A 23,221-nucleotide genomic window follows, 5' to 3' on the forward strand; every position below is an offset into this window, starting at 1 on the left:
CATATCAAAACTTGCAACTAAACGAATATTTAGCTCTAAAAACGAGATCCTTTCTATTTTGAGAAATGGAGCGGAAAATTGTGATTCCAGTAACCACAGTTTAAACCGAATAAAACGCCAATCATTATAAAAGGAGTGAGCAACAATTAGGTCGACAATACCTCGAATTTGAAAAATAAACCTACTTCTGTCGCAGCACAAAAATACTTCTCAATTAATTAATAATTAGAAGAATCTTGGAAGCTAATGGCAATCACTCATGTATGTATGTTTAGAAAATTATACAGTACTTCAAAATAATTTAGTTTATATTTAACCACATCACATTTATTAAGAGCTTCGGTAGAAAAATATAAATAAATTTGACAGTTTTAACAACTTTCTTGTAGCTATTGTGGTCTGATTAGCGTGTTCATTGTCCTGTGCGGCCGCTTTGACTTCAAATGGTCTCCTTCTTTAATTTCTTTTCCCCATCGCACGCTTTCTTTAGTCTGTTTGTCCACAACTGATCCTATTGTATTTTGTTATTCTTCTATCTATTTACGGCTATTAAGCTCAACGAACTCTTAACAATTAATAACAAGTTTTATAGATTTTTTAAGCGATAGCTAATTTTATTTGCGCAAAAATAAATGACGACCTAAAATATTCAATTTGAACATTCGTATAAAACTTAATTATATTTCTCCTCTTTCTTTTTTACAATCGTCTTTCCACAACCTACCTACATATGCATACAAGTTGACCAAATCGGTCTCGTAGGCAGCTCAGAATATTGCTTAAATTCCGGTATAATCAATCGTCATAACCATAACCACAACTTGAAGTTGAAGTTGATGGCGAAGCTGCTGGCTGTTGGCAAATTCCGAGTCTGCGACTAATTGAAAATTATCGTCAACTATTTTTTCTTTTTTTTTTTTTTTTGATTGTAACTCAATAAAGCTGAGGGAATTGCGACCGCTGTGCAAAAATGTGTAATGCGCCATTACAATAGACAACAATAGCAACAGCAACGGCAAAAATTGTAACCGCAAAAAATGTTGGCATGAAACGCCAACAGCCAACAACAGCAACACAAAACATTGCACAAAAAAGGCAAAAGAACAAAAAGAATTCCCAGTGACCCAATTCTGCAGTTGGTTGCAACAAGCTGTTGTTGTTATTGCTGCGATGTTGTTGTTGTTGCTGTTGCTGTTGCTGCTGTCAGCATAGCTGTTGTTAGAGCTAGTTGGCCTTTTTTTTATCCCGGAAGTTCTATGCGCATGCACGGCGACAGCAGCAGCAACAACAACGACAACAACAACAGCAACAACAACAGCAACAACAACAGCAAGAGCAAGCAGGCCTCGAGCCAGTGAGGAACTGCTGGAAGAATCGGCAGCGGAAAGCAGCGCACTAGCAAATAGCTGAAATTATATTTTTATAAGCAAAGCAGCAATGAAAATTGCACGATTGTTGCATCGATCGGCCGATCGTTGCCATTGCTGGCATGAGAAAAAGGGGCAGAAAATTGAACCGTTCCGAACCCATTGGCGTTGGCGGCCAAAAGAACAATTGACCGACTCAGCACTTTTTTGCCATCGTGAAAAACTAATTTCCTTTGGCTGCCTCGAAAATTGCCAACAAACTCGTATGAGACTGTCAAAATTTGTCCCAGCGATCCCAAATCCAGACTCAGACCCAGACCCAGAGCCGGTTCAAGTCAAAGTGCTCTGCAGTTGCAGTCTCAGTTGGTTGATCGTTTAGTTTGTTCGCTTCGCCGACGTTTTGTATGCTGTAACAGGAGCGTAATAAACACTCGTCTAACGGTGCTTTTTTCCACTCACAGAGAGTGTGCAACAACAACAACAACAACAACAACAACAGCAGCAGCAGCAGCAAAAACAACGAGCACAGCCGACAGCCAGAACGACTGGAAACGAGCCCGAGAATCGCACTAAGTGAAATGGTGAAGTGCATTATAACCGTAAATTTTACACAAATACACACACACACACACACACACACACACACACACACACATACATGCTCGTACATGAGGTTGGTTTTCGCATTGCAATTTTCCACTTTTTGCTTTTAACGTGGCTCGGATTCTATTCGTTTGATAGACAGCAACATTCAAGCAAACATATGCACTTTAATATTGTAAAGCGTCAGCTCGGCCAGGTGGCACAAATTTCTGTAAATTATTTCAATAGAAAAACAACACAAATACAGCATTTGGGCACTTCAAGATTGGCGATAAAGCTCAGAGGACCTTAAGGCGCATAATTCAATGAGCGGAAGGCAATCTCAGGGAATACTTTTAAAAAATGCAGTTCATATTTTCATAAAATCTATGCCTTTTTGATAAGTTTCTGAAGGTGATATTTAATATTTGTTGACAGATCTGTGCTTGATCCCATTATATAACTGATCAGTATGCCAAATGAATATAATCGCACGGATTCAAAACCAAGCCCACGCTTAAAGTTCTCCCAAAAATTCTATAAATATCATATTTAATTTGACAATCGCTGTATTGAGTTTATATTTGTCCCAGTATTACGTTTTGAATATCAATATTATATAACGAATATAGCTTTTATTTAAAAAAATGTTATTAACGAATAGAACTTTTATTTAAAAAAATGTTATTATATCTTTATTCTTTTCTAAAAAACACAAAAAAGCTAATAGTTTTATAATCAATTAAACAAATTGATAATGAAAAAAATTCTATAAAACAAAAAAATTTAGTAGAACTGACTTAAAGTTATCTTTATTAATTCAATATAACAACAGGTATTATTAAATGCCAACATTTAAAATAAATTGTGGCATTTTAGCATAATTTCGTTTTATTTTAATGTCGACATCTTACCGACTGTTCTATCTAGCTTTTTCAACTCAGATGAACAGTCAGTTGAAGAAAAAATATGGTGTAAAAGGCACTAACACATTTTGACCCGTTTTTTATTTTCTCTGAAAAGTAATAGGACCTTTTTTAAAATGTTGGGAAAAAAAATAATCATAAAATAAATTTCCCTAAGTACTCCCAAAGAAATGACTATCGGTTAAAAATGTACTCTACTATAATTAAAACTGAAATATTCATAATTTCTGTGGATAGCTTACATTAAGAAAAGACAGAATTTGGCGCCTAGTAACTCGAATGCAGTAATGGAGGTTAATCAACATATTATCTTTCAAGTGCAATGAATTGAAGAACTTAAGGAAAATAATCATTTATAGAATTGAATAAACTGCCAAAGATGAATAAAGTAAGAATAAATTAAAGAAGAGAATATATTTCATTAATAAAATACTTCATTTTATGAACATTTTCACATAACTTATGCCATTTTGAATAACATAATATAGCAGTACAAATAACCCATTACTTACGAACACTTTCCAACATCGAAAAATTAATACTGTGTTTGTTCTTTAACTTGCGTTCTATTCTATAAATTCTATTTTGTTAAATTCGAGCTTCGAAGTCATTCGAAATCATGCAATCCCATCAAAAGAAAACTAAATTTGTTTGATTTATGATAAGTACTATATGCCTAATTCATACTTACATTCAAAGTACCCTTAATTTAAAGCACACGCGCAGACGCCTGTCTTTGCTTGTGGCACAAAATTCTATACAATACAAAAAGTATACCTCATACGCATTTCCAGCCAAGCCATATTATTTTGCGAATAGGCTAGGCGAATTTATTTTGGCATCAAGAGAAAGCAGTTTTTCTATTGCATTGCCACCAATACACAGACAAAAAGCAGGCAAACGACACACACACAAACACACCCGAAGCCATAACCATAACCACATCCCTGGCCCCCCCATCAGCTGCAACTGCGTCCATTTTGTTGCACACACGCATGCGCAACTTTTTGCTTCAACGCTAGAATGCAATTTCTGTTTCTCCATAGTTTTCTAGCTAGTCGCAGTCCGTATGTGTGTGTGTGTGTGTGTGTGTGTTTGAACTTTGAAAAGTGGGTGAATGTACAGTAATGTTTGTTGAATGCACTGCCAAATGGCTGGCAATGCAAACAAACGTGGCAAATTCGTGATGCTTTGAGCTGCACGAAGTACAATAGAATAGAAAAAAAGAGTGCACGAGCCTAGAATGGCCGAGAGTGCTTGAGTCCAGTGTGGTCAAGAGTGAGTAAGTGGGTGGTTGGGTGGTTGGGTGGGGCCGGAGTAGCACAAGATGGCGGACACCGCTTGAAGTTCATTTCTGTTTTCCACTGTAAATATTTATAATTATATAAATTATAAATTCTTACAAAATGAAATTAAATCTGAAATGCATTGAAGGCCATTTGTATAAATAAATTGGCACACTTACACACACACACACGCATCTGTATGCTATGCAACGAAACAAAGTGGAATGATAAAAAAAAAAACAGTTAACTTGTTGGCTCGCTTCTTAACAACGAAGACGACGACGACTCGACCCGAGCGCCAAGCTGCGCTCAGCATGGCGCTCAGCGCTAAGCCAGCTGCTTCCTATGCATGTGAGTGTGTGTATGTGTGTGTGTGTGTGTGTGTGTGTGTGTGTGTGTGTGGGTCTGTGCGTTACGTTGCATAACTTTCATGGCAGCAGCAACTCTGACAACGTCGTCGACGAGCGCCACAAAGTTCATTCGCCTCGTGCACTCCATTCGATTGAGGCTCTCCGCTTGCCGCCAACTCCTCAGCACTCACCTGTGCGCTGTCTCTGCCACTGCCACTGCCACCGCCACCGCCACTACCACTGCCTCTGCCTCTTCCTATGCTTCTTGGATACTTCTTTCTTTTTGGCTTCAATTTCATGCTGCTTTTCTCTTTTTTTCCAAGCTTGGCTTTCGTTGCCTGCTTGAAGCTTTGTTGTGTCTCTTGAAAAGGAATGTTTGTCGTAGGCAGTTGTTTTTGATGTTGTTTTTGTTTTTGTTATCGTTTTTGGGTGAATGTGTTTTTTTTTTCTTTCTTTCTTAAAATTGTCTTGCACCACCTTTGAAATGTTTGACGATGCTCTGTGCAGCATTGTTAAAGGTCAGTTTTCAGTTACCTAACTGCCGATTGCATTTCGTTTGGCCTGTCGGTCAACGTAATCTGAGTAAATTGTGCTTTGTCAACAATCATGTTGACGGGGTCAACATGGAACATTGAAAACGAAGTATGGAGAATTGGACATCTTTCGAGCCTCATTTCCTCTTTCGGTCAAGCAATTTGAGAGGCTGTTTTAAACGTCTTCCAATGTTGATGATGAGCGCAAGGTCTGCTGAGAAAATGTTCAGGAAAGTTAAGAAAAATAAACTTTTCATTTCCTAATAGTCTTAATTTAACTAAGTGAACAGACTTATAATATTATTGATGTTGTGTTTATCATCTATGTTTAATAAGCGGTACAGCTTTATCAAATTTTGTACTTCCCTTCTATGTTAAATAAACGATAAAGCTTTATCACAAAGAGGTTTAACAACCTCATCAACTTTGTGTTCAATTCAAATATAAACTTAGATTCTAAGTAGTTATAAAATGTACTGAAAAATATTCAGTTTAATATAAAAATTACGCAAAGATAATAATAAGACTTGAGTTAAATTTAGATTAATTTCACAAAATTCTTCTTATAATTTAAGTCAAATTGTTTTTGGTTACATGCTTAGCTCTAAAATGAATTGAATTAGCATAAGAGTTATGAGTTTCTTTATTATGTTGAAAGAAAATTTCAAAAAGACAATATAGAATTGAATGTTAGCCACAAAAAACAATATTTTCTTAAGCCGATTTTACAGATAATTCTATAATTCAATGATTTTTAATTTAAAGGAAAAGAATAAATAGATTTTGAATTGATATAAAAAAAAATATATAAGAGAATTTGGAAAAAATGCCTGGTGTCGTCATTTAAATTCAATTTAAATTTAATTCAAATTCATATAGGGTTAAGAACTATTTGAATTTCATTTGCTTTAATTTTACTTCAAACGGACAATTCCACTTTTACACGAAATGAGATTTATGCTTTGAGCAAATAATTATAATAAATTATAATAATGCGCAGTCATAAAAAATGTTTTTAAAAATATTAACAACTTTAAAGTCAATAGTAAACAGTGTGTATGGACCAGAATTAATTAAGGGGATTTGTATAAATAGTGTAGATGTAAATGGCAAATCATATTCTAAAGTATATTTCCAATATGTAAGCTTGCAAGCTCATTTCCTTAAAAAATCCCTTTGACATAATTATTAAGAATGGTACGCAATTACTATTCTAAGCCCGGGTTGATTGCTAGTTCGTTTATTGTGCATTTTGCTTATAAATACTGGAAATTTCTCAACATTCTAAAAAAAATTTAAGTGTGGACAAGAGAACTCTTGAAAATTTTTAATTTTTTCTGCAGCGTTCTTATTAAACATAAAAACAATTATTTATTGTCATTTCAGCCCACTTAAATAGTTTGTTTGAATTTCTAAGTACTTGAAATTAATTGAATCAGATAATATAGAAACTATAGAGACCTGCATGATAAATATCTATAGAACAATGGGAAACAATAGATTCTAAATGTGTTGCATGTGCCCATTATTATTACATTGTTATTCTATTCGACGAGCAAATTTTAATGTGCGCTCATTAAACAATTGGAAAAAATTCAATCATATTGCAAAAAACAACAACAGCTACAACAACAACAAACAAGCCCACGCAAAGTTCACAAAATGAATGCAAGCAAATAGAATGGCTGGCGCATGTAATCGCACATGAGCTCGGTCCGTGTAAAAAGCGCTCAAAATTGCAGTAGAGGAAAGCTCAAATGCATTGGAACAGAATGCATTCAAAAAGCTGCATCCACAGTGCAAATTCTGACGCCCCACACTCAAGCACACACACACACACACACTCACACATGCACACGCCCAAAGCAACACACATACATATATACATGGATGCATGCACAAAACGTCATGCTGAGCGCAGTCGACGACGACGACATTCAACTTGAACTTTTTGCGCATTCGGCGTCATTGCCGCTCTCTCACAATAACAAACGGCTGCACACAAAATAATCAAGATCAAGTTTCTTCCGGCATTTCTACACACTCGCACATAAATAAAAAGCAAGAGCTTTTGCTGCTGCTCTTACATTGAAGAGCACACTTGTATAGAGAGTTTAAGAGACACGCTTAGACGAAGAGCGCGTCAACAGAACTGCAACTTTTTGCATAAGCGTTTGCCAGTGGACTGTCCCACCTGTGTGTGAGAGGTGTGTTGTACTTGTATGTATATGAGTGTGACTGCGACGCGATAGTTGCCGCACACAACTGACCGGAACTAGTTCAATGTCTTCAACTATTACAATAACAATCGAAATGTAACAAAGCATTTTTTTGAATAATTATTATTTTTAAGAATTGTTAAATTACTTACAAATGAAACAAATTAAAATAACTGTGTACTTCATAATTGCAGTATCTGTCAAAAGCAGTCAGTCGAACTAGTTCATAAAGTGATATCTAATAATGAAAAGATAATCAAGATCATTTATTTTTTGCGAAAAATACAATTCAAAAATTTATTGAACTATGTATTCCAAAGAGTACAGCAAGGAAAATGTAAGTACATTTTTAAGTAAAATGTTACTATTGCTTTAATTCATTTATATTATATAAATTATAAGTTCATACTTATCCTAAAACAATTCAGCACATGAATTTAACTAGTTCCAATTCGCACTCTTTTAATCATTTTGGCCGAAAATTTGATATCAATTCTCTACAGTTAAAATGGGCATTTTTTGTAGCAACTCCCAGAAGTTAAGTACAAATGTCGAGCTTTGTCTTGTTAGAGAACTGAATTTGTTCCAAATCATTTTTAATACAAGAAAAATTAAACTATTTTGATTCTAGGTCTAGGTCAAAGCTGCCGTAGAGGAGAACACAACTGACTTAAGACCGCATTTCGTAACAGTTATCTGAAACCAAGCGAAATGAAGTGATCAAAACATGTTTCATTTGAAATATAACTAGTTCTAATAGCGGGAAAAGAACTAGTTCCAACGGCATGTAGTGCACACATGAAAAATTCCTGAGTATAGAGGTGTTGCTGGGACGTTCAATGGCCGCGACGCGACACTTTTTATGACAAATGCATTATCGCTCTACAGCTGCATGTAAATACAAGACTATTGGTGTGTGTGTGCGTGTGTGTGTATGTGTGTATATATATATATATATATGTGTGTGTGTGTGTGTTTGTCATTTTATGATGTCACTGTCAAAGCCCTAAATGCAAAAGTTCTAATGCATTACCAAAAAGTCGAAGCCAGCTTATGAGCTGACTCTAAAGTATGCAATTTTTCTTCAAGCTCTTCTTCTTCTTCTTAAATGAGCTCAATTCATTTTCACTGACGTTGGAAAGCGTCGAGGCGTCAGTGACAACAACAAACAGTTCGTGTATGTGAAATTCTTGGAAAATTCGAAAACGTATCAACAAGTTGGCTGCAGCAACAGCACGGCGTCATCGTTGCAAGCATTGAACTCGATTTTGTTTTCATTGCCGCCGCTGCTGAATTTCTAAAACGCAGCTAATTAGTCGAGAGTGTTTGTGCTGATGTTGTTGACTACAGAGCGACTGCCACTGCCACTGCCACTTCTACTGCTGCTGCTGCTGCTAGTGCTGGTGCTGCTGGCTCAGTAGCCATTTCTTCAGCTGTTCCACTTTTCTAGCAGTTTTCCACTTTTCCTCAACAACTTGGACGCCTGCTTTTTTTTGTAGTTGTAATTGTCGTTGCTGTTGTTGTTGCTGTTGCTGTTGTTGCAGATTTCACACGCGGCCAAGCAATTCATCATAAAAATTATTGTAAACTGCAGTCAATTGCACGGCAAACGCAACGCCACAAAGATTTTTGCTTAAACCAAATGAAAATAAGTTTTTCCTAGTTCACTGGCCCTCCCCCTCCTTCTCTGCCAATCTCACAAAGCCTCGCAAAGCTGTGCGCCGCGCCTTGTGTGTTTGTTTAAAATAAAATGAAAGTTTTTGCGCGCCAATGTTTTGACATACATAGAAGGCAGCCAGTCAGTCTGTCAGTCAGTCAGACAGTCAATCAGTCAATTGGTTAGTCAGCCAGTCAGGCAAACATTCAGTTACTTAGACTTACACACTCGTACATACATATGTACATATGTATGTATGTCTGTCGTTCCGCCTTGGACGCAGACTTTGTTTGCCTTTAAGGCGGCCGACTACTTGCAACGTCTTCGGTCGTTGCCGTTTTGTGATTTCATTTTCTAAAGTCGTCTGAATATCTGTCTATGGATTAGGCTAGTCCAAGCCATAAATGGGAAGACAGTAAACATCTGAAAAGAGTCTGTATATTTAAAAAAATAAAGGTGCTTAAGAAAAATATCAAAAATTTGGTTTTTAAAAGAATTAGCTATAAAAAATCATTATTTTCAGGCAACTACCCTAAATGTTTTAATCTGAAATTTCTTTATATCAGAACACTTTAGGTGTAGTTTGCTTTCGCTTTGAAAATAGGATTATTATTAGTTTTCTACAACTCAGTTCTTGTTTTTCGCTGAAGACATAATTAAAAATATATATAAGAGTTTATTATTTAAAACAGCATTATTATTAAAGAAATATAGAGAAATATAATATTAATATCAATATTTGGGGAATATAGTGAAAAGATTTATATTTTAAGTCCTATGATCAAATAATTATTAAAATGAAAATCTTAAGAATACATATATCTATTCATTTCATATATAATTTCTATAGTTTCTATAATTTCTACAGGCTTTTTTTATTTTTTTTACTTAATTTCAGTTTAAGTTCTCTATTGTATTTTTTTTTTTTTATATCGTCAGGTCTTGTCGATGAAATAGATAAATAAATAAATAATATTAAAATCATGCCATTTACCTTCACATTTTTTCTTCTATTTAAGCCACTTTTTACTGTACATATTGTAGAGGAAACAAAAAAAAGTGAGAAAAACGGCAGAGCCTTAACAATATCGCGCATACGCCGCATATGCCGGCGAGCTATTAAAAGTGAAATAGGCAAAATAAAATAGTCGCGCTTCAAATCTCCGAACTGTGCCAGTGTGTATAAATGCGTGTGCGTGTGCGTGTATTTGTGTGAGAGAGTGCGTGTGCATGGGAGAAATGGTAAAAATGTGGGGGGTAAAAAGTAAAAGAGCATGGCTCGACGCAGCGACGCCGGCGTTGAACGGTAGTAGCGACTGCGGACTGAGGCCGGCGGACAGCAGCAGCGTCGGCTGCGCTTCACTTTTTTCGGCAGTTCAACAAACTTTGAAAGACAGACGACGAGCTTAGAAAAACTCTTGGGTCAATAAACTATGAGAGCTGCTGATCATCGCGCAGCTGATTCTGATGGTAATGGCGATGATGATGATGATGTTCCCACTCTTGCGGCTTTTGTTTAAAGCCCTCAGATATATTTATACGAGTACATATATACATAAATAAATGAAGGCCTCAAGAGGTCAATGACAGCCACAGACGTAGTTGACATGATTCGGTAATATAATGGAATCTTAATTAAAGATGAATTAAATTTAGCCAAAGGGCTTTATAGATGATGATGTTTATGGGTTGTTTATATCACAAACCATACCAAAATTGCATTATCTAACACATTTGTGTATTTAAAAAAACACATTCATTTTAATTTAATAATTGTAGCATAGATCATAAAAAAAACACAATTAAAAAAAAGAATATTTTTTGTTTGTGTATAAACATCATTGTTCAATTTAAAACATAATCTAATTTGTTCATTTTTGACAAAAATTTACATTTACAAATTGTACGCACTAAAATTATTAATTATTATATTAAATAACAACTTTCAGCCAAGAAAAATAAAAGAAAGTGGAATGATATTTGAATTTGTGCATAGCTTCTTAAAATGAGTAACAAACAATTTATTAGCTCATAGAATCGTAAAAAACAGTCATTCCATACAATGTATTCATCAAACGTGCTTCAATCAAAATTTTCACTTTAATTTGCAAATATTTACAAGCACCAATCAAATTTCAACCGCAAGTAACCTAATTCTATAAATTAGCGCCATTTAGCGTGGACTATAAAATAAACTGCTTGCAGCGCTGAACTGCTTGAGACTGCGCCAGTAATGACGATCTGCCACATGATGGCGCCACAACAAACGCCATCTACATAGTTAATTCTATCAATTTTCATATCGAAAAACGATAACATGGTTTTTTCGATAAGAAGAACAAGAATAAGAATTATTTGTAGCAATTTACGCGCATCATTGTACAAATATAGTTAAAACAAAATATTATTATTATTAATATTATGATAAGCGCAAATGTGATATGATTTACAACATACGGCGAGCTCCACGACAAGCCACAAACATCCAAAAGGCTACGAGGCAGCGCAATCCACAACGTAAACAAACTTGCAACGCAATATTATTTACTTAATCGTATTGTTTATTAGCACTCCTTGGACAAGATGAGCTCTCCGACGGCTAAGAACGCCAGCGAAACCAACGGCAACAAACCCAAAAAGTCATCGGGCAAATCAAGCTCAAATGCAAAGAGTGGTACCATGGAGACACGTGAGGAACTGGCGGACCTAATCAAGAAGAAGGCCGAGACCTCGGTAACAGATCATAAAGCACTAATGCTGGTGTTTATTGTATTTTATACTATTATTCTACAGGAACAACTGGCCAACTTAGAGCGACAAATCTACGCTTTTGAGGGATCCTATCTGGAGGACACGCAGCTGTGCGGCAACATTATTCGAGGCTGGGAGCGCTACTTGACCTCCAATAAAGCGACGAACTCGAAGGCGGACAAACGCAATCGGAAGTTCAAGGAGGCAGAACGTTTGTTTTCGAAATCAAGTATTACCTCCATGGCCATTTGCAATCGTGAGTATTCTGAGGCACATGCCCCATTCGTGTCGTGTCTACCTATTTGTGATTATTGTGCCTACAGCTGAACGTGCCAGTGAATCTGATTCCATAACGAATGAAGATTCCAGCGATAATCAGATTTCTGTAAATCAAAACACTACGACCGCGCATGATGGGGCAACCACAATTAAAAGCGTGCCTAAGGATGAAAAGGGTAAGGCAATGGACACTTATTCACGTGGTGAGGAAATGTGGACAACCTAGCGGAATGTGGAGGCTTTTGATGATTGAAACTGTGTTGAAATTTCAATATTAATGTGATAATTAGATTAGCTTTTATTAAAATATTGTCAGTGGAACTGATAGCAATGTAAACATAGCATAGAAACACATTATTTGTAGTGTCCTTGTGTTCAATTTATTTAGTGACAATTTATAGAAAGTGCCACTTGTGAGCTCTGATCTGCAAGTAAGCCTTCATTACTTCTTTACACAATTCTTTAAATCTTTTTGTTTAACAATTCTTCACAATAATTTTATAAAATAATTACAAAAGATGGTCTGACGTAATTTTAAGGTATTATATATACAAATATACTAACTCTTTAATAATAACTCATACCTTTATAGACTCACCCTCACATCGCAATGAAGGTGGCGGCAGCAGCAGCCTCAAGGAATCCCTTGGAACACCAACCTCGAACACAAAAAGCAAACTGCCCTCCAGTTCAAGTGCGACAGCTAAAAAAGGTGGACATATCAACAAAAAGATACGCCATCGCTGATTTAGGCTTTAGAGCTCTCACCAGAAAGCGCTCTCTACAATTTATCTCAATCAGGCTTTAACACTTCTCCAATTAAATTTTGTAAAATTTACAGTAAACAGCTACATATACGGAATTTTCAAGTAATAATCTACATAGTTTTAAGCACAAATTCATTTAATTACAATCAATAAATCGCTGTATGTAGTTTTAGGCCTAAAATCATTTTACAAATAATTGCGTCAATAAAGTCACAATTTTGCTTATCGCACACATTTAATAAACTTATCTAACTAGTTTTGTCTACTTGTAGAACTTGTGGATCTATAAAAAACTCTTAAGATGTGTCGAGCACATATTTAAAATGTTTCCAATTTCTTCAGCGATTCATAAGAAATCGCTCTCTTTAAACGATCAAATTTAATTCATCTATTTGTTTTAGATTAAATACTGAAGTGTCTTGTTAAATTGCGAGTCATCTTCAGAGAAAATAAAAAAAACGTGTTTACTAACTAGCTTTTGCCTTTAAGAAGGTTAAGCGAATAGGAATTCTTTCAATAGGCAGCGCTTATAATTTCGTTACGGTCTTTTGCTTTATAGTTATTTTAAAAGTTTACAAAGTATGCAATAAATGTTTTCCGGCTTCATCCGATTTCTATAAAAATATATTCAACCAAGTTTCAAATATTCGTTGATATCGATTTAAGCCAATTCAAATAGAAATGTACTACAGGAAATACATTTAATTATATTTTAAGTTAGTTAAAAAAAAATTTAAATCAATAATTGGCATTTTTCTCTTGAAGAAAAATGGCCATGACTTATACCAATTTTAGTTTGCATGTGGAAGAGAATATCTACATCTGAGATAAATCTTTCAACAATCTCATTTTACCTGTAATTTTTCAAATGTTGAAAATATAAATAGTTTATTCAAAACAAATGTCAAAACGTTTTTAAAGAAAGAAATCGATTCCATTGCGGTATAATGTTGACAAATATCATGAAAAATGACGTGTGTTCTAGTGTTGCAAAAGAATGGAACCAGAACCAGCTCAGGATGATCCAAGTGGACTTTTGAGGTTTTCTGTCGCCGAAAGAAATTGCTCAAAAATTGTGTAAATTAACAATAATACATTGAAAAAAACGCCACCTGGCAGGACGACAATCATTATGGGTTCACCAACGAGGATTTTCCTGCTCTTGAGTCTCTCTTTTTGCATAAGTACACGTGGCGACGAGCACAACCACAAGGTAATAATAAAGCGGTGCTGGTGCTGATGTTGGCAACTGCATTTGTGTAAACATGACAAAGACAGCTGTCTATTCGGGCCCATCTATATCCGCATATTTTTTCCGTTGCAGTACAATGACAGGGAGGAGGTGGTGCTGTGGATGAACACCGTCGGCCCTTATCACAACCGGCAGGAGACGTATGCCTACTTCTCGCTGCCCTTCTGCAGTGGTTCCAAGTCAGATATATCCCACTATCATGAGACTTTAAGTGAAGCGCTGCAGGGCGTTGAGTTGGAGTTTAGCGGCTATGAAATGGATTTTAAGAGCGACGTTCCACGCACTGTCATTTGCATGGTCGAGCTGTCGGAGAAGAATGCCAAAGCGTTTACCTATGCGGTAAAGAACGAGTACTGGTATCAGATGTATATCGACGGCCTGCCCATTTGGGGCAAGGTTGGTGAGCGGGACGAGACTGATGGCAAGTACTACATATTTACGCACAAAAAGTTCGACATTGGCTATAATGGCCAACAAATTGTCGATATCAGCTTGACGAACGATGTGCGGGAGGAGTTGAAAACGGATGCCAAAATAAAGTTCTCCTATGAAGTGAACTGGAAGCCCAGCAAAGTGGAGTTTAAGAATCGGTTTGACAAGTACCTCGATCCCAACTTTTTCCAACACAGAGTGAGTCCCATATCTAGATCCATGAATGCAGCAATTCATTTGAAAATATTCTTCCAGATCCATTGGTTTAGCATTTTCAACAGCTTCATGATGGTCATATTCCTTGTGGGTCTGGTGTCTATGATTTTGATGCGCACGCTGCGCAAGGATTATGCACGTTACAGCAAGGATGAGGAAGTGGATGATATGGTAAAAGGCTATACATAGCTGCTTAAGTAAAAATTAACGTTTGGCCTTGACAGGAACGTGATTTGGGCGATGAGTATGGCTGGAAACAGGTGCATGGTGATGTGTTCCGCTCGCCTCCTAGTGCGCTTATTTTCTCGGCACTCATCGGCGCCGGCTATCAGCTGATCTCAGTGGTTTTCTGCGTCATCATGTTTGCCATTGTGGGAGAACTTTACACCGAGTGAGTAGGGTGTTGGAGTATTTTTTAAATTATGCTGCAATTTTACGCTCTGTTGTACAGGCGCGGATCATTACTCTCCACAGCCATATTTGTATATGCGGCGACGTCGCCCATAAACGGCTACTTTGGTGGATCGCTGTACGCACGTCTCGGCGGACGTATGTGGATACGTCAAATGCTCGTATCTGCCTTCACAGTGCCTGTGGCAGTCTGCGGGACAGCGTTCTTCATCAATTTTATTGCGATTGGCTACCATGCGTCACGTGCAATACCATTTGGAACCATGGTGGCTGTCACCTGCATTTGTCTGTTCGTTATCTTGCCCCTGACCCTGGTGGGAACTGTGGTGGGGCGCAATTTGGATGGTCAGCCGGACTTCCCATGCCGCGTTAACGCTGTTCCGAGGCCGATACCAGAGAAGAAATGGTACATGGAGCCGATAATCATTGTGCTGCTCGGTGGCGTACTGCCCTTTGGTTCAATATTCATTGAAATGTAAGTAAGACGGTTGTTAGTAATGACTGATTAGTTATGGATAATTCTCGCTCTAGGTACTTCATCTTCACTTCCTTCTGGGCGTATAAAATCTATTATGTTTATGGCTTTATGCTACTTGTGTTCACCATACTCACTATCGTAACTGTTTGTGTCACAATTGTGTGCACGTATTTTTTGCTGAATGCCGAGGATTATCGGTGGCAGTGGACGAGCTTCATGGCCGCAGGCTCTACGTCCATTTATGTCTACGCATATTCATTTTACTATTTCTTCTTTAAAACAAAGTAAGTGACCAGGAAGAAACCTCTAAGTTCTTATTAAAAAGTTGCTCCTTTTTTCAGAATGTTTGGCCTGTTCCAAACAGCATTTTATTTCGGCTACATGGCTCTGTTCAGTGGCGCTTTGGGCATCATCTGCGGAACGGTCGGCTATGTGGGCACAAATCTCTTTGTGCGCAAAATATATTCCAATGTGAAAATAGATTAAGCAGACGCGCCTGTATATCAATAACGACTTACAATTTATTTATTGTTTAGTGATTTAGTTACCAATGTGTGTGTTTTTTCTCCCACTCTCAACTTTTTCTCATATCGGTGTGAATAAAATGGATGCGCTTGTGCCCCCCAGTCAGTCTGACGCTGCACTTGCCCCATTCCAAACCACGCCCACTTTCCAATACCATTGAAAACTTAATCTGTATATGTACATATATATAAACATATATCGCATATGCACGCCTTCTCATGTGTGTGTGCACGAAGTACTGGATGCTTAGAAATTTGTCAAATTATGCAATTGAGAACATGTATGTATGACTTGCTTATGCCAATTAAGCTTATGTACGATGCAGCGGTGCAGTTATGACATGTATTTGCTGATTAGCAATAGTGGATAATATTAAAATAAAGTCAGGACATGAAACTATTTACATGTTTACAAATCAAACCCCATGTACAATGTGTTTTTCCCTAAACTATACAAACAGCCCCCTTGTTAATCGAATTGTGGTGCGCACTTATCTTGAAGGTGCTCGAAATAAACGAACATATTTTAATTTAAAATTTATTGTCGGCCATTCATAATTACTTAAACGTGCTTGTCACGTGTAAGTATTTTGCACCCATCATGAATTTACGCTCTACAACTAATATTAACTCATAAGCCGCAGACGCTGGCACCCCCATAAATTACTTATCGGCCGATTTTTGGCACTTCGCTGAGTAAGCATGTCAGAAGTTTTTATACACGGCCTACTTCATGAATTATAGTATCTACGGCAGAAGGTGTACAGTTATTGCAAGAACCAAAAGGAGGCGTGGTAATTCCGACGATTACATAAACATACTAATACTTGTATATACGTATATTTATTCTTCATTAGCATAACAAGATGTTAGAAAATGTTTTGAATGCTATGAAAGCATAAAATCTAGAGATCAAAACTTGATGTGCAGATTGCTCTACGGGAAAGAAAGAATTTACGACATCGTTCCCGATTCTCCCATAATTCCTCGAATTTTTATATCTTTAGAAATTGATATATTTATATTTTATGCGCCATGTGGTTAATAATCCTTTGATATTAAGCTGTCTTCTAGTCTTAATTCGTTTGCTATATAACCATATATGTATGTTATATACCAGCAGTTAGTTGGGTATGCACTTTCCTAGAGAGCTACGAGTAGGCAGTAATTTTATTCAATTTTTTTATGACTGATCAGCCAGATCTTTTATTCCTACTCCGAATATACCCCTCCTTTATTTTAAAACATTCTTCATAATTTGTACATATTTCCTCAAACACCTCATAAACCTCATTAGCACTGGCCACAAGTTCACAAATTTTACCCATTTTCGGGCCAAATTTTCAATAATATATAATTTGTAATGCTTTTTTTTGCGTCCTGCATATAATACATTGAAAAACTGAATATCATTTAACTATTTGAGCTTCGGACCAAGATCCTAAAATAATGATAAAAATACTTCGGGTGATTGGAACGAGGTAAACGTCTTTAGGCAATATTGTTTGATAGTAAATATCAAAATTTTGGAGTGGCCTGCAAGTAAAACCAGCAGTAGTTAACACTTATGTTAGAATCTTTATTGCAAAATAATGAATGTGAAAGCGTTTTTTTGTTGGTTTAAATTTAACATTGTTTTTGTAACCTTTAGTTACCATATTCTTTGGGGGATAGTTCCAACTGCGAGCTCCGCTGGTGAATTCATATCAGCTTATTTCGTACCATGAACAGTAAATACCGTATACAAGTAGATTAAAAGCTTAATGACAACCAAATTTGATAAAATTACTTGCAGCTCTTCCATGCCTTAAATAAAATATCACTCCCCAACCAAACAAAGAAAAAAAATTGAAGATATCTTGCTTGATTATTAATAGTTAGGTATTTATTTTATTCATTGAGCTTATCCTGGGCAAATGGCCCAATATTGGCAGCATAGGCCATAAGGGCAGGAATTGCGGTCTGCTCATAGTTGCCGGCGAAGAAATGCTCGAAGGGGCCCGAGGCAAAGACACCAACATCCTCACCGCCATGAGTCTCGGAACTAAGGGGCACGGTCGACTGGAATTGGAACTCAGGATCTGTGGTGTCAACACCTGTCAAATCGATGCGACCAGTTTCAGAGGAGAAGGTCTGCGCGTAGCCAGGACCATTTGCATATGAGAGAATGGTAAATGGCAGCTGATCATCGGCTAGATTAGGCGCCAGGGAGAGAATGTTTTGGCGACGGTACTGAAATTTCACAGAAGTTAGAATGGATACTTGCAGCAGTTTCGAGCCACTTACCGGGTAACCATTTATGGTCATGGTGTGCGAGTGATCCGATGTCACAACAATTAGAGTGTCCTTTTCATTGGTCATGCCACGAGCCAACTCGATCGCATTAGCAAACTCATCTGTCTCCTCGAGGGCCTTGCGTGCTTGAGCGCTATGGTGGGCCATATCGATACGTCCACTCTCTACGAACAAAAAGTAGCCCTGGTCGTTGCGACTCAACACTTTGATAGCAGCCGCGGTCATTTCGGAAAGAGAGGGATCGGCATAGTCTAAGTTTTTGCGATGACGATCGCCGTGATAGGGACAATGGGAGGGATCGAAAAGACCGAGCAGGTAGTCTGTCTTGCTTAAGTCCAGATCGTTTAGACCTTTGCGAGACCATACATAATGGGCGTTCTTATCAGCCTTGTCGTTAACCCAGTCCGCAATCAAGTCCCGGCCATCCTCACGCTCGCCCAATATTCCTTCTTCGTCATGGCTTTCCCGACCACGGAAATAGGCACGTCCGCCACCCAGCACCACACGCAGGTCCTTGCCCACAGGGGACTCAACCAGCTGGCGTGCTATGTCCAGGTTTTCATCGGCACTGCATCCATCCTTGGTAATCGGGGCATCGTACTCCCAATCACGATCTGCGGTGTGCGCATAAACGCCAGCTGGTGAGGCGTGGGTAACACGAGCCGTGGACACCAGACCCGCCCATTTACCCGCATCCTGCGCCCACTTAGCAATGCTTTCAGTGTGCGTGCTCTTGTCGATTGCGGCGAAACAGTTACGACGCTGTACTTTGGCGTTCACACCGATCGTTCCGTAATTACCCTTCACACCCGTTAAATAAGCGGTCGCCGTACTTGCCGAGTCCGGAGTACGCTCGTCGACGGCATAGGTCTTGGATAGCCCCGTGTAGGGGAACTTTTCGAAGAAGACTTGCTTGTTACTGTCACCCATGAAGGCACGGGTGGCAGCAATCGTGTGCACGGACATGCCATCGCCCAGAAACAAAATAATGTTCTTGGCAGTGTTCTCATTCAGCTGCTTATGAATGGTCAATTTTTCGGAAAGTATGGATTGCGCCTTATCGTGCCAGAACTCAGTTTGCAGTTCATCATCCGTGGCGGAGTAATCGAATAGTGTGCGCAGATGTGGATGTTGCGCTAAACACATTTCAATTTATATTTTATGGTGCTGGCTCGTGCTTGGGTTATTCCCCATTTACTTACCACTATCCTCCCTCTCCGATGGGGCTGTTCTTGGGCGGATAGCTGTAGCCGATGAAACGGCTAACGCCAGAAAGCAAAACGTTACGCAAACCTTCATTATGGAACAGTTGAAGATTGTTCTCCAAAATTCACAACTGCTCGACTCAACAACTGCCGCAAGACTGGGGACTCGATCGGGCAATACTTTCTTATATAGCCTGCACGATTTCAGGTAAACTCGCGAATAATTCAAATGATTTACACCACTATCTCACTTGTCGATGCATGGAAAGGCTCTTCAATTAGAACTATCTCAAGTGTTTCGGACAAATAAAATAAATCATTTGGAGCTGAAAAGCCATGGGCAGAACCGATAGAAGTGTGGCTATATCTCGACAGTGTGTATAAAGAGTCGTAAATCTCTCAGTGCCAAACAATCGCCCCACAACTGCAGTCTCGGCCGTTATATAGCCGCCGTATCGCTCAGCGAGTCACAGTGTCTGCTTGGCCAGTGAAGTGAGCGAAGTTAAGAATGTGGAGCTTTAAACTACTGACAAGTCCAGCACTACTGCTGCTGGCCGTGGCGCTTGCCCAGAGCGCGGTGGTGCCAGCGAGGATTCCAATGGAAGACACCATGCATCCCGACTTGTCTGCGCCCGCAACGAAGTCCGCCTTTAGGTCGGGCCAGGTGGAGGGCGAGGATACGCAGGAATATTGGCTGTCGCTGAGCAAGCAGCACATTCGGGAAAAACTTAATTTCGTGCGCAACACTAAAAAGGCAAAGAACATTATTTTATTCCTGGGCGATGGCATGGGTCTGGCAACGCTGGCCGCCGCACGCAGCTACATTGGCGGAGAGTCCGAAAAGCTGTCCTTCGAGCAGTTCCCCTACACGGGCCTATCGAAAACATACTCTGTGGACAAGATTGTGCCCGACTCTGCCTGCACTTCAACATCCTATTTGTGCGGCGTCAAGGCCAACTATGGAACTATTGGTGTGAATGCGAATGTGAAACGAGGTGACTGTGCAGCAATGGCCGAAGAAAATAATCATGTCTTCTCGCTGGGAAAGTGGGCCATGGATGCTGGCAAAGCTGCCGGCCTAGTAACTACAACTCGCGTGACACATGCCTCGCCCTCCGGCGTTTATGCGCACACTGCTGATCGCGAATGGGAGAACGATGCTTTAATAAAGGAAGCATGTGGCGCGGACACTACTCTTCCGGATATTGCGTTGCAGCTAATTTATGGCGAGGTTGGCAGCAAGCTGAGAGTCATGCTGGGCGGCGGCAAGCGTAACTTCTATGATCCCGCCTCCTATGAGAAGGGCAGACGTACAGATGGACGCAATTTGGTCGAGGAATTCCAACAACTTGACCCGAACAATGTGTTTGTGAAGAACCAGAAGAAGCTATTGAAGGTGAATGCCACAGAAACGGGACGTCTGTTGGGGCTATTCAGTGGCAGCCATATGGACTATCACTTGGAGGCGCTCGACAATCCGGACAATAATGAGCCAACGCTGGAGGAGATGACGCAGAAGGCGCTGGAAATTTTGCAAACCGAGCAGAATGGCTACTTTTTGTTCGTTGAGGGCGGAAAAATTGATATCAGTCACCACGACACCATGGCCCGCATCGCACTGGACGAAACGGCGGAGTTGTCCAAAGCTGTGGCACTAGCCCGCAAAATGACCAGCGAAGAGGATACCCTAATTGTGGTTACGTCCGATCACTCGCACACATTCAGCTTGGCCGGCTATCAAAAGCGTGGCAGCGACATATTCGGCGCGGCAGAGTCGAACGCCGCCGACGGCTTACCTTACATTGGACTCAGCTATGCCAATGGCATGAGCTACGAAAAATTCTACGATACAGTAGAGCACAAGCGCGTGGATCCCACATCGCAGCTGACGGGTGACTTTTGGGAACCGTTCCCTGCCATGGCACCATTGGTATCCGAAACACATGGCGGCGAGGACGTCGGGGTCTTTGCTTCTGGACCGTGGTCACATCTTTTCACTGGAGTGTATGAACAAAATGCTATTCCACATATGATGGCTTATGCCGCATGCGTCGGCAGTGGCCTGAAAGCATGTGACTGATGTCTCAAACGATTGCTATTATTTTCAAATCTTTGGAGCTAATAGCAAACGATTTGATTGCATGTACAGTAGGCGTTATCAATAAAACTATAGTTCGACAATGGATGACAGTTTCAATGTCCGATAGCAGGGAAGGCGTAAACTCAAGTGGCTTACAGATTATCAGTACGTTTTATTGTGTATATACATATATCTAAGAATAGTTATAGGACAATTGTAGCGGAATTGTATGGCTAAAGGAAGACAGTTTTTAGAGAATCACGGCATATCGGCTGCCACCGTTACGCGACTGCACTAGCGAGGCGTATTTTTCGCGTAGCTCAGCCAGAGCACGTTGGAAGTCCTCCATGTTGCTCTCTAGTTGGTTAGATGGGTATCGCTGCTCGGCTTGACCTTCGCCATTAACGCCGAGGCTGGAAGGAAAACCGGAGGGGGGTTCCCCCAGCAGCACAACACGACGCCAATCGTTCAAATCGGAAGTGCCTCGTAGCCCAGTATTAGGATCAATGCTTGAGGCAAACAAGGTCTCGTCCAGGCCCTCTGGTGGTAGTGTAGTTTGACTAGCACTATCCGTCGGCGTGGGAGCCGTGGGTGTTTGGGAGCTGGGCGACAAAGTAGTCGGTGGCGTTATCGATGCGGGCGCCTTGACGGTGGTCGGTGCCGGACCTAACTCATTAAAGAATTCATTTCCCAGTTCTTTTGGTAGTTCAAGTGGCTGCAGTGTGCCATCGGGATTGATGCGGAATAGCTTTGCATGAGAAGAACCAGGACTACCATCTCCACTGGCCGGCAGCATAACAATATTACCCGCCGCTATTTGGGGAGCCAAACCAGCTGAACTGGGACCCGCTTGAGGTGCTATTAGCGGCGGTACTGGAGGAGGGCCCCAAGGAACTAAGCCTGACCCACCCATAGGACCTGGCCCAGGTCCTGGCCCTGGTCCTGGTCCAACCCCATTTATTCCTGTGCGGAATGGACTGAAGGGGCAAGGGAAACAGAATCCTGGTGGACCCGGAGGTCCAGGTAAGCCACGCGGTCCAGGTACTGGTCGAAAGTTGTAGGCTGGTGAACCATACCAACCAGCTCCTGGAGCACCTGGGGGGCCTGGTATGCCCGGTAATCCGCGTGGTCCATCCCTGCCGGGGAAACCGATAAGACCCGGGAATCCACGAGAGCCAGGTGGACCGCGAGGTCCTTCTGGGCCTGGCTCACAGGAACATTTTACGAGCGATGCTTCGACTGTCACAAGTAAGCACAATCCCCCTGTACACGGGATACGGTATTTAGCACCATCGGAAGAAAAAATGTTCTCACTATCCTCACTCACCAAATAGTAGCACAGCCCACAAACGGAGCAGTTGCATTATGTTTCTTTTCCAGTGACAGTTTTCGTTCGCGCTAGCCAGCAACTTAGTAAGACTGATTCGATGCAGAATCAGGGCATTGGTATTTATACCAGCGGCTGGGAAATTCTTAAGAAACTAGTTAAAACTGTTTTAACGCATTTCCCAATTCCATTTTATGTGCATTCCAAAATATGAACATTTAAATAAGATACCAAATCAACAACAAACTGCAGCTGCAGCGATGCCGTAAAGATCCGCTTATGCG

The 23,221-nt window shown here is 39.7% G+C and overlaps 5 protein-coding genes across 6 annotated transcripts; 3 read left to right on the forward strand and 2 right to left on the reverse strand.

The window, feature by feature from the left end:
- Window positions 1-11,286: 11,286 nt before the first annotated feature.
- On the forward strand, window positions 11,287-12,919 carry LOC115622854 (chromatin modification-related protein MEAF6). 2 transcript variants are annotated; one of them, XM_030516938.1, is made up of 5 exons: window positions 11,289-11,437; window positions 11,489-11,653; window positions 11,714-11,927; window positions 11,995-12,126; window positions 12,543-12,919. In XM_030516938.1, exons 2-5 carry the CDS (start codon window positions 11,504-11,506, stop codon window positions 12,695-12,697), a joined length of 651 nt encoding a protein of 216 aa, XP_030372798.1. In that variant the 5' UTR covers window positions 11,289-11,437; window positions 11,489-11,503; the 3' UTR covers window positions 12,698-12,919. The 2 variants fall into 2 exon arrangements, with proteins under 2 accessions (XP_030372797.1, XP_030372798.1); XM_030516937.1 differs by having other exon boundaries at window positions 11,287-11,653; window positions 12,543-12,918.
- An 844-nt stretch (window positions 12,920-13,763) lies between these two features.
- Window positions 13,764-16,434, forward strand: LOC115622659 (transmembrane 9 superfamily member 3). Its single transcript, XM_030516669.1, has 7 exons — window positions 13,764-13,930; window positions 14,042-14,599; window positions 14,657-14,788; window positions 14,842-15,008; window positions 15,069-15,503; window positions 15,560-15,790; window positions 15,848-16,434. Exons 1-7 carry the CDS (start codon window positions 13,850-13,852, stop codon window positions 15,990-15,992), a joined length of 1,749 nt encoding a protein of 582 aa, XP_030372529.1. The 5' UTR covers window positions 13,764-13,849; the 3' UTR covers window positions 15,993-16,434.
- Window positions 16,435-17,887: 1,453 nt separating this feature from the next.
- Window positions 17,888-19,682, reverse strand: LOC115622466 (alkaline phosphatase). The gene is made up of 3 exons (XM_030516409.1): window positions 19,528-19,682; window positions 18,317-19,461; window positions 17,888-18,262 (listed from the first exon to the last, which is right to left on the reverse strand). The coding sequence occupies exons 1-3, from the start codon at window positions 19,622-19,624 to the stop codon at window positions 17,921-17,923; spliced, it is 1,584 nt and encodes a 527-aa protein (XP_030372269.1). The 5' UTR covers window positions 19,625-19,682; the 3' UTR covers window positions 17,888-17,920.
- A 322-nt stretch (window positions 19,683-20,004) lies between these two features.
- LOC115622383 (membrane-bound alkaline phosphatase) lies at window positions 20,005-21,715 on the forward strand. Its single transcript, XM_030516307.1, has one exon. The coding sequence runs from the start codon at window positions 20,039-20,041 to the stop codon at window positions 21,608-21,610; it is 1,572 nt and encodes a 523-aa protein (XP_030372167.1). The 5' UTR covers window positions 20,005-20,038; the 3' UTR covers window positions 21,611-21,715.
- Window positions 21,716-21,762: 47 nt separating this feature from the next.
- On the reverse strand, window positions 21,763-22,976 carry LOC115622340 (collagen alpha-1(VIII) chain). The gene is made up of 2 exons (XM_030516252.1): window positions 22,938-22,976; window positions 21,763-22,873 (listed from the first exon to the last, which is right to left on the reverse strand). Exons 1-2 carry the CDS (start codon window positions 22,972-22,974, stop codon window positions 21,861-21,863), a joined length of 1,050 nt encoding a protein of 349 aa, XP_030372112.1. The 5' UTR covers window positions 22,975-22,976; the 3' UTR covers window positions 21,763-21,860.
- Window positions 22,977-23,221: the final 245 nt, after the last annotated feature.

This window comes from Scaptodrosophila lebanonensis, unplaced genomic scaffold (assembly GCF_003285725.1).
Source record: "Scaptodrosophila lebanonensis strain 11010-0011.00,11010-0021.00 unplaced genomic scaffold, SlebRS2 tig00000043-arrow-pilon, whole genome shotgun sequence".
Classification (NCBI taxonomy): Eukaryota; Metazoa; Arthropoda; class Insecta; order Diptera; family Drosophilidae; genus Scaptodrosophila; species Scaptodrosophila lebanonensis.

What these genes read in the sequence shown, in the direction of transcription:
- LOC115622854 (XM_030516937.1), top strand. Translation starts at nt 11,504, where the DNA reads ATGAGCTCTCCGACGGCTAAGAACGCCAGCGAAACCAACGGCAACAAA. An exon ending in AGAAGAAGGCCGAGACCTCG is followed by an intron (nt 11,654 to 11,713) that starts GTAACAGATCAT and finishes ATTATTCTACAG; the next exon opens with GAACAACTGGCCAACTTAGA. An exon ending in CGTGCCTAAGGATGAAAAGG is followed by an intron (nt 12,127 to 12,542) that starts GTAAGGCAATGG and finishes ATACCTTTATAG; the next exon opens with ACTCACCCTCACATCGCAAT.
- LOC115622659 (XM_030516669.1), top strand. Translation starts at nt 13,850, where the DNA reads ATGGGTTCACCAACGAGGATTTTCCTGCTCTTGAGTCTCTCTTTTTGC. An exon ending in CCAACTTTTTCCAACACAGA is followed by an intron (nt 14,600 to 14,656) that starts GTGAGTCCCATA and finishes ATATTCTTCCAG; the next exon opens with ATCCATTGGTTTAGCATTTT. An exon ending in ATGAGGAAGTGGATGATATG is followed by an intron (nt 14,789 to 14,841) that starts GTAAAAGGCTAT and finishes TGGCCTTGACAG; the next exon opens with GAACGTGATTTGGGCGATGA.
- LOC115622466 (XM_030516409.1), bottom strand. Translation starts at nt 19,624, where the DNA reads ATGAAGGTTTGCGTAACGTTTTGCTTTCTGGCGTTAGCCGTTTCATCG. An exon ending in ATCGGAGAGGGAGGATAGTG is followed by an intron (nt 19,462 to 19,527) that starts GTAAGTAAATGG and finishes AAATGTGTTTAG; the next exon opens with CGCAACATCCACATCTGCGC. An exon ending in TGACCATAAATGGTTACCCG is followed by an intron (nt 18,263 to 18,316) that starts GTAAGTGGCTCG and finishes GTGAAATTTCAG; the next exon opens with TACCGTCGCCAAAACATTCT.
- LOC115622383 (XM_030516307.1), top strand. Translation starts at nt 20,039, where the DNA reads ATGTGGAGCTTTAAACTACTGACAAGTCCAGCACTACTGCTGCTGGCC.
- LOC115622340 (XM_030516252.1), bottom strand. Translation starts at nt 22,974, where the DNA reads ATGCAACTGCTCCGTTTGTGGGCTGTGCTACTATTTG. An exon ending in GTGGGCTGTGCTACTATTTG is followed by an intron (nt 22,874 to 22,937) that starts GTGAGTGAGGAT and finishes TCCCGTGTACAG; the next exon opens with GGGGATTGTGCTTACTTGTG.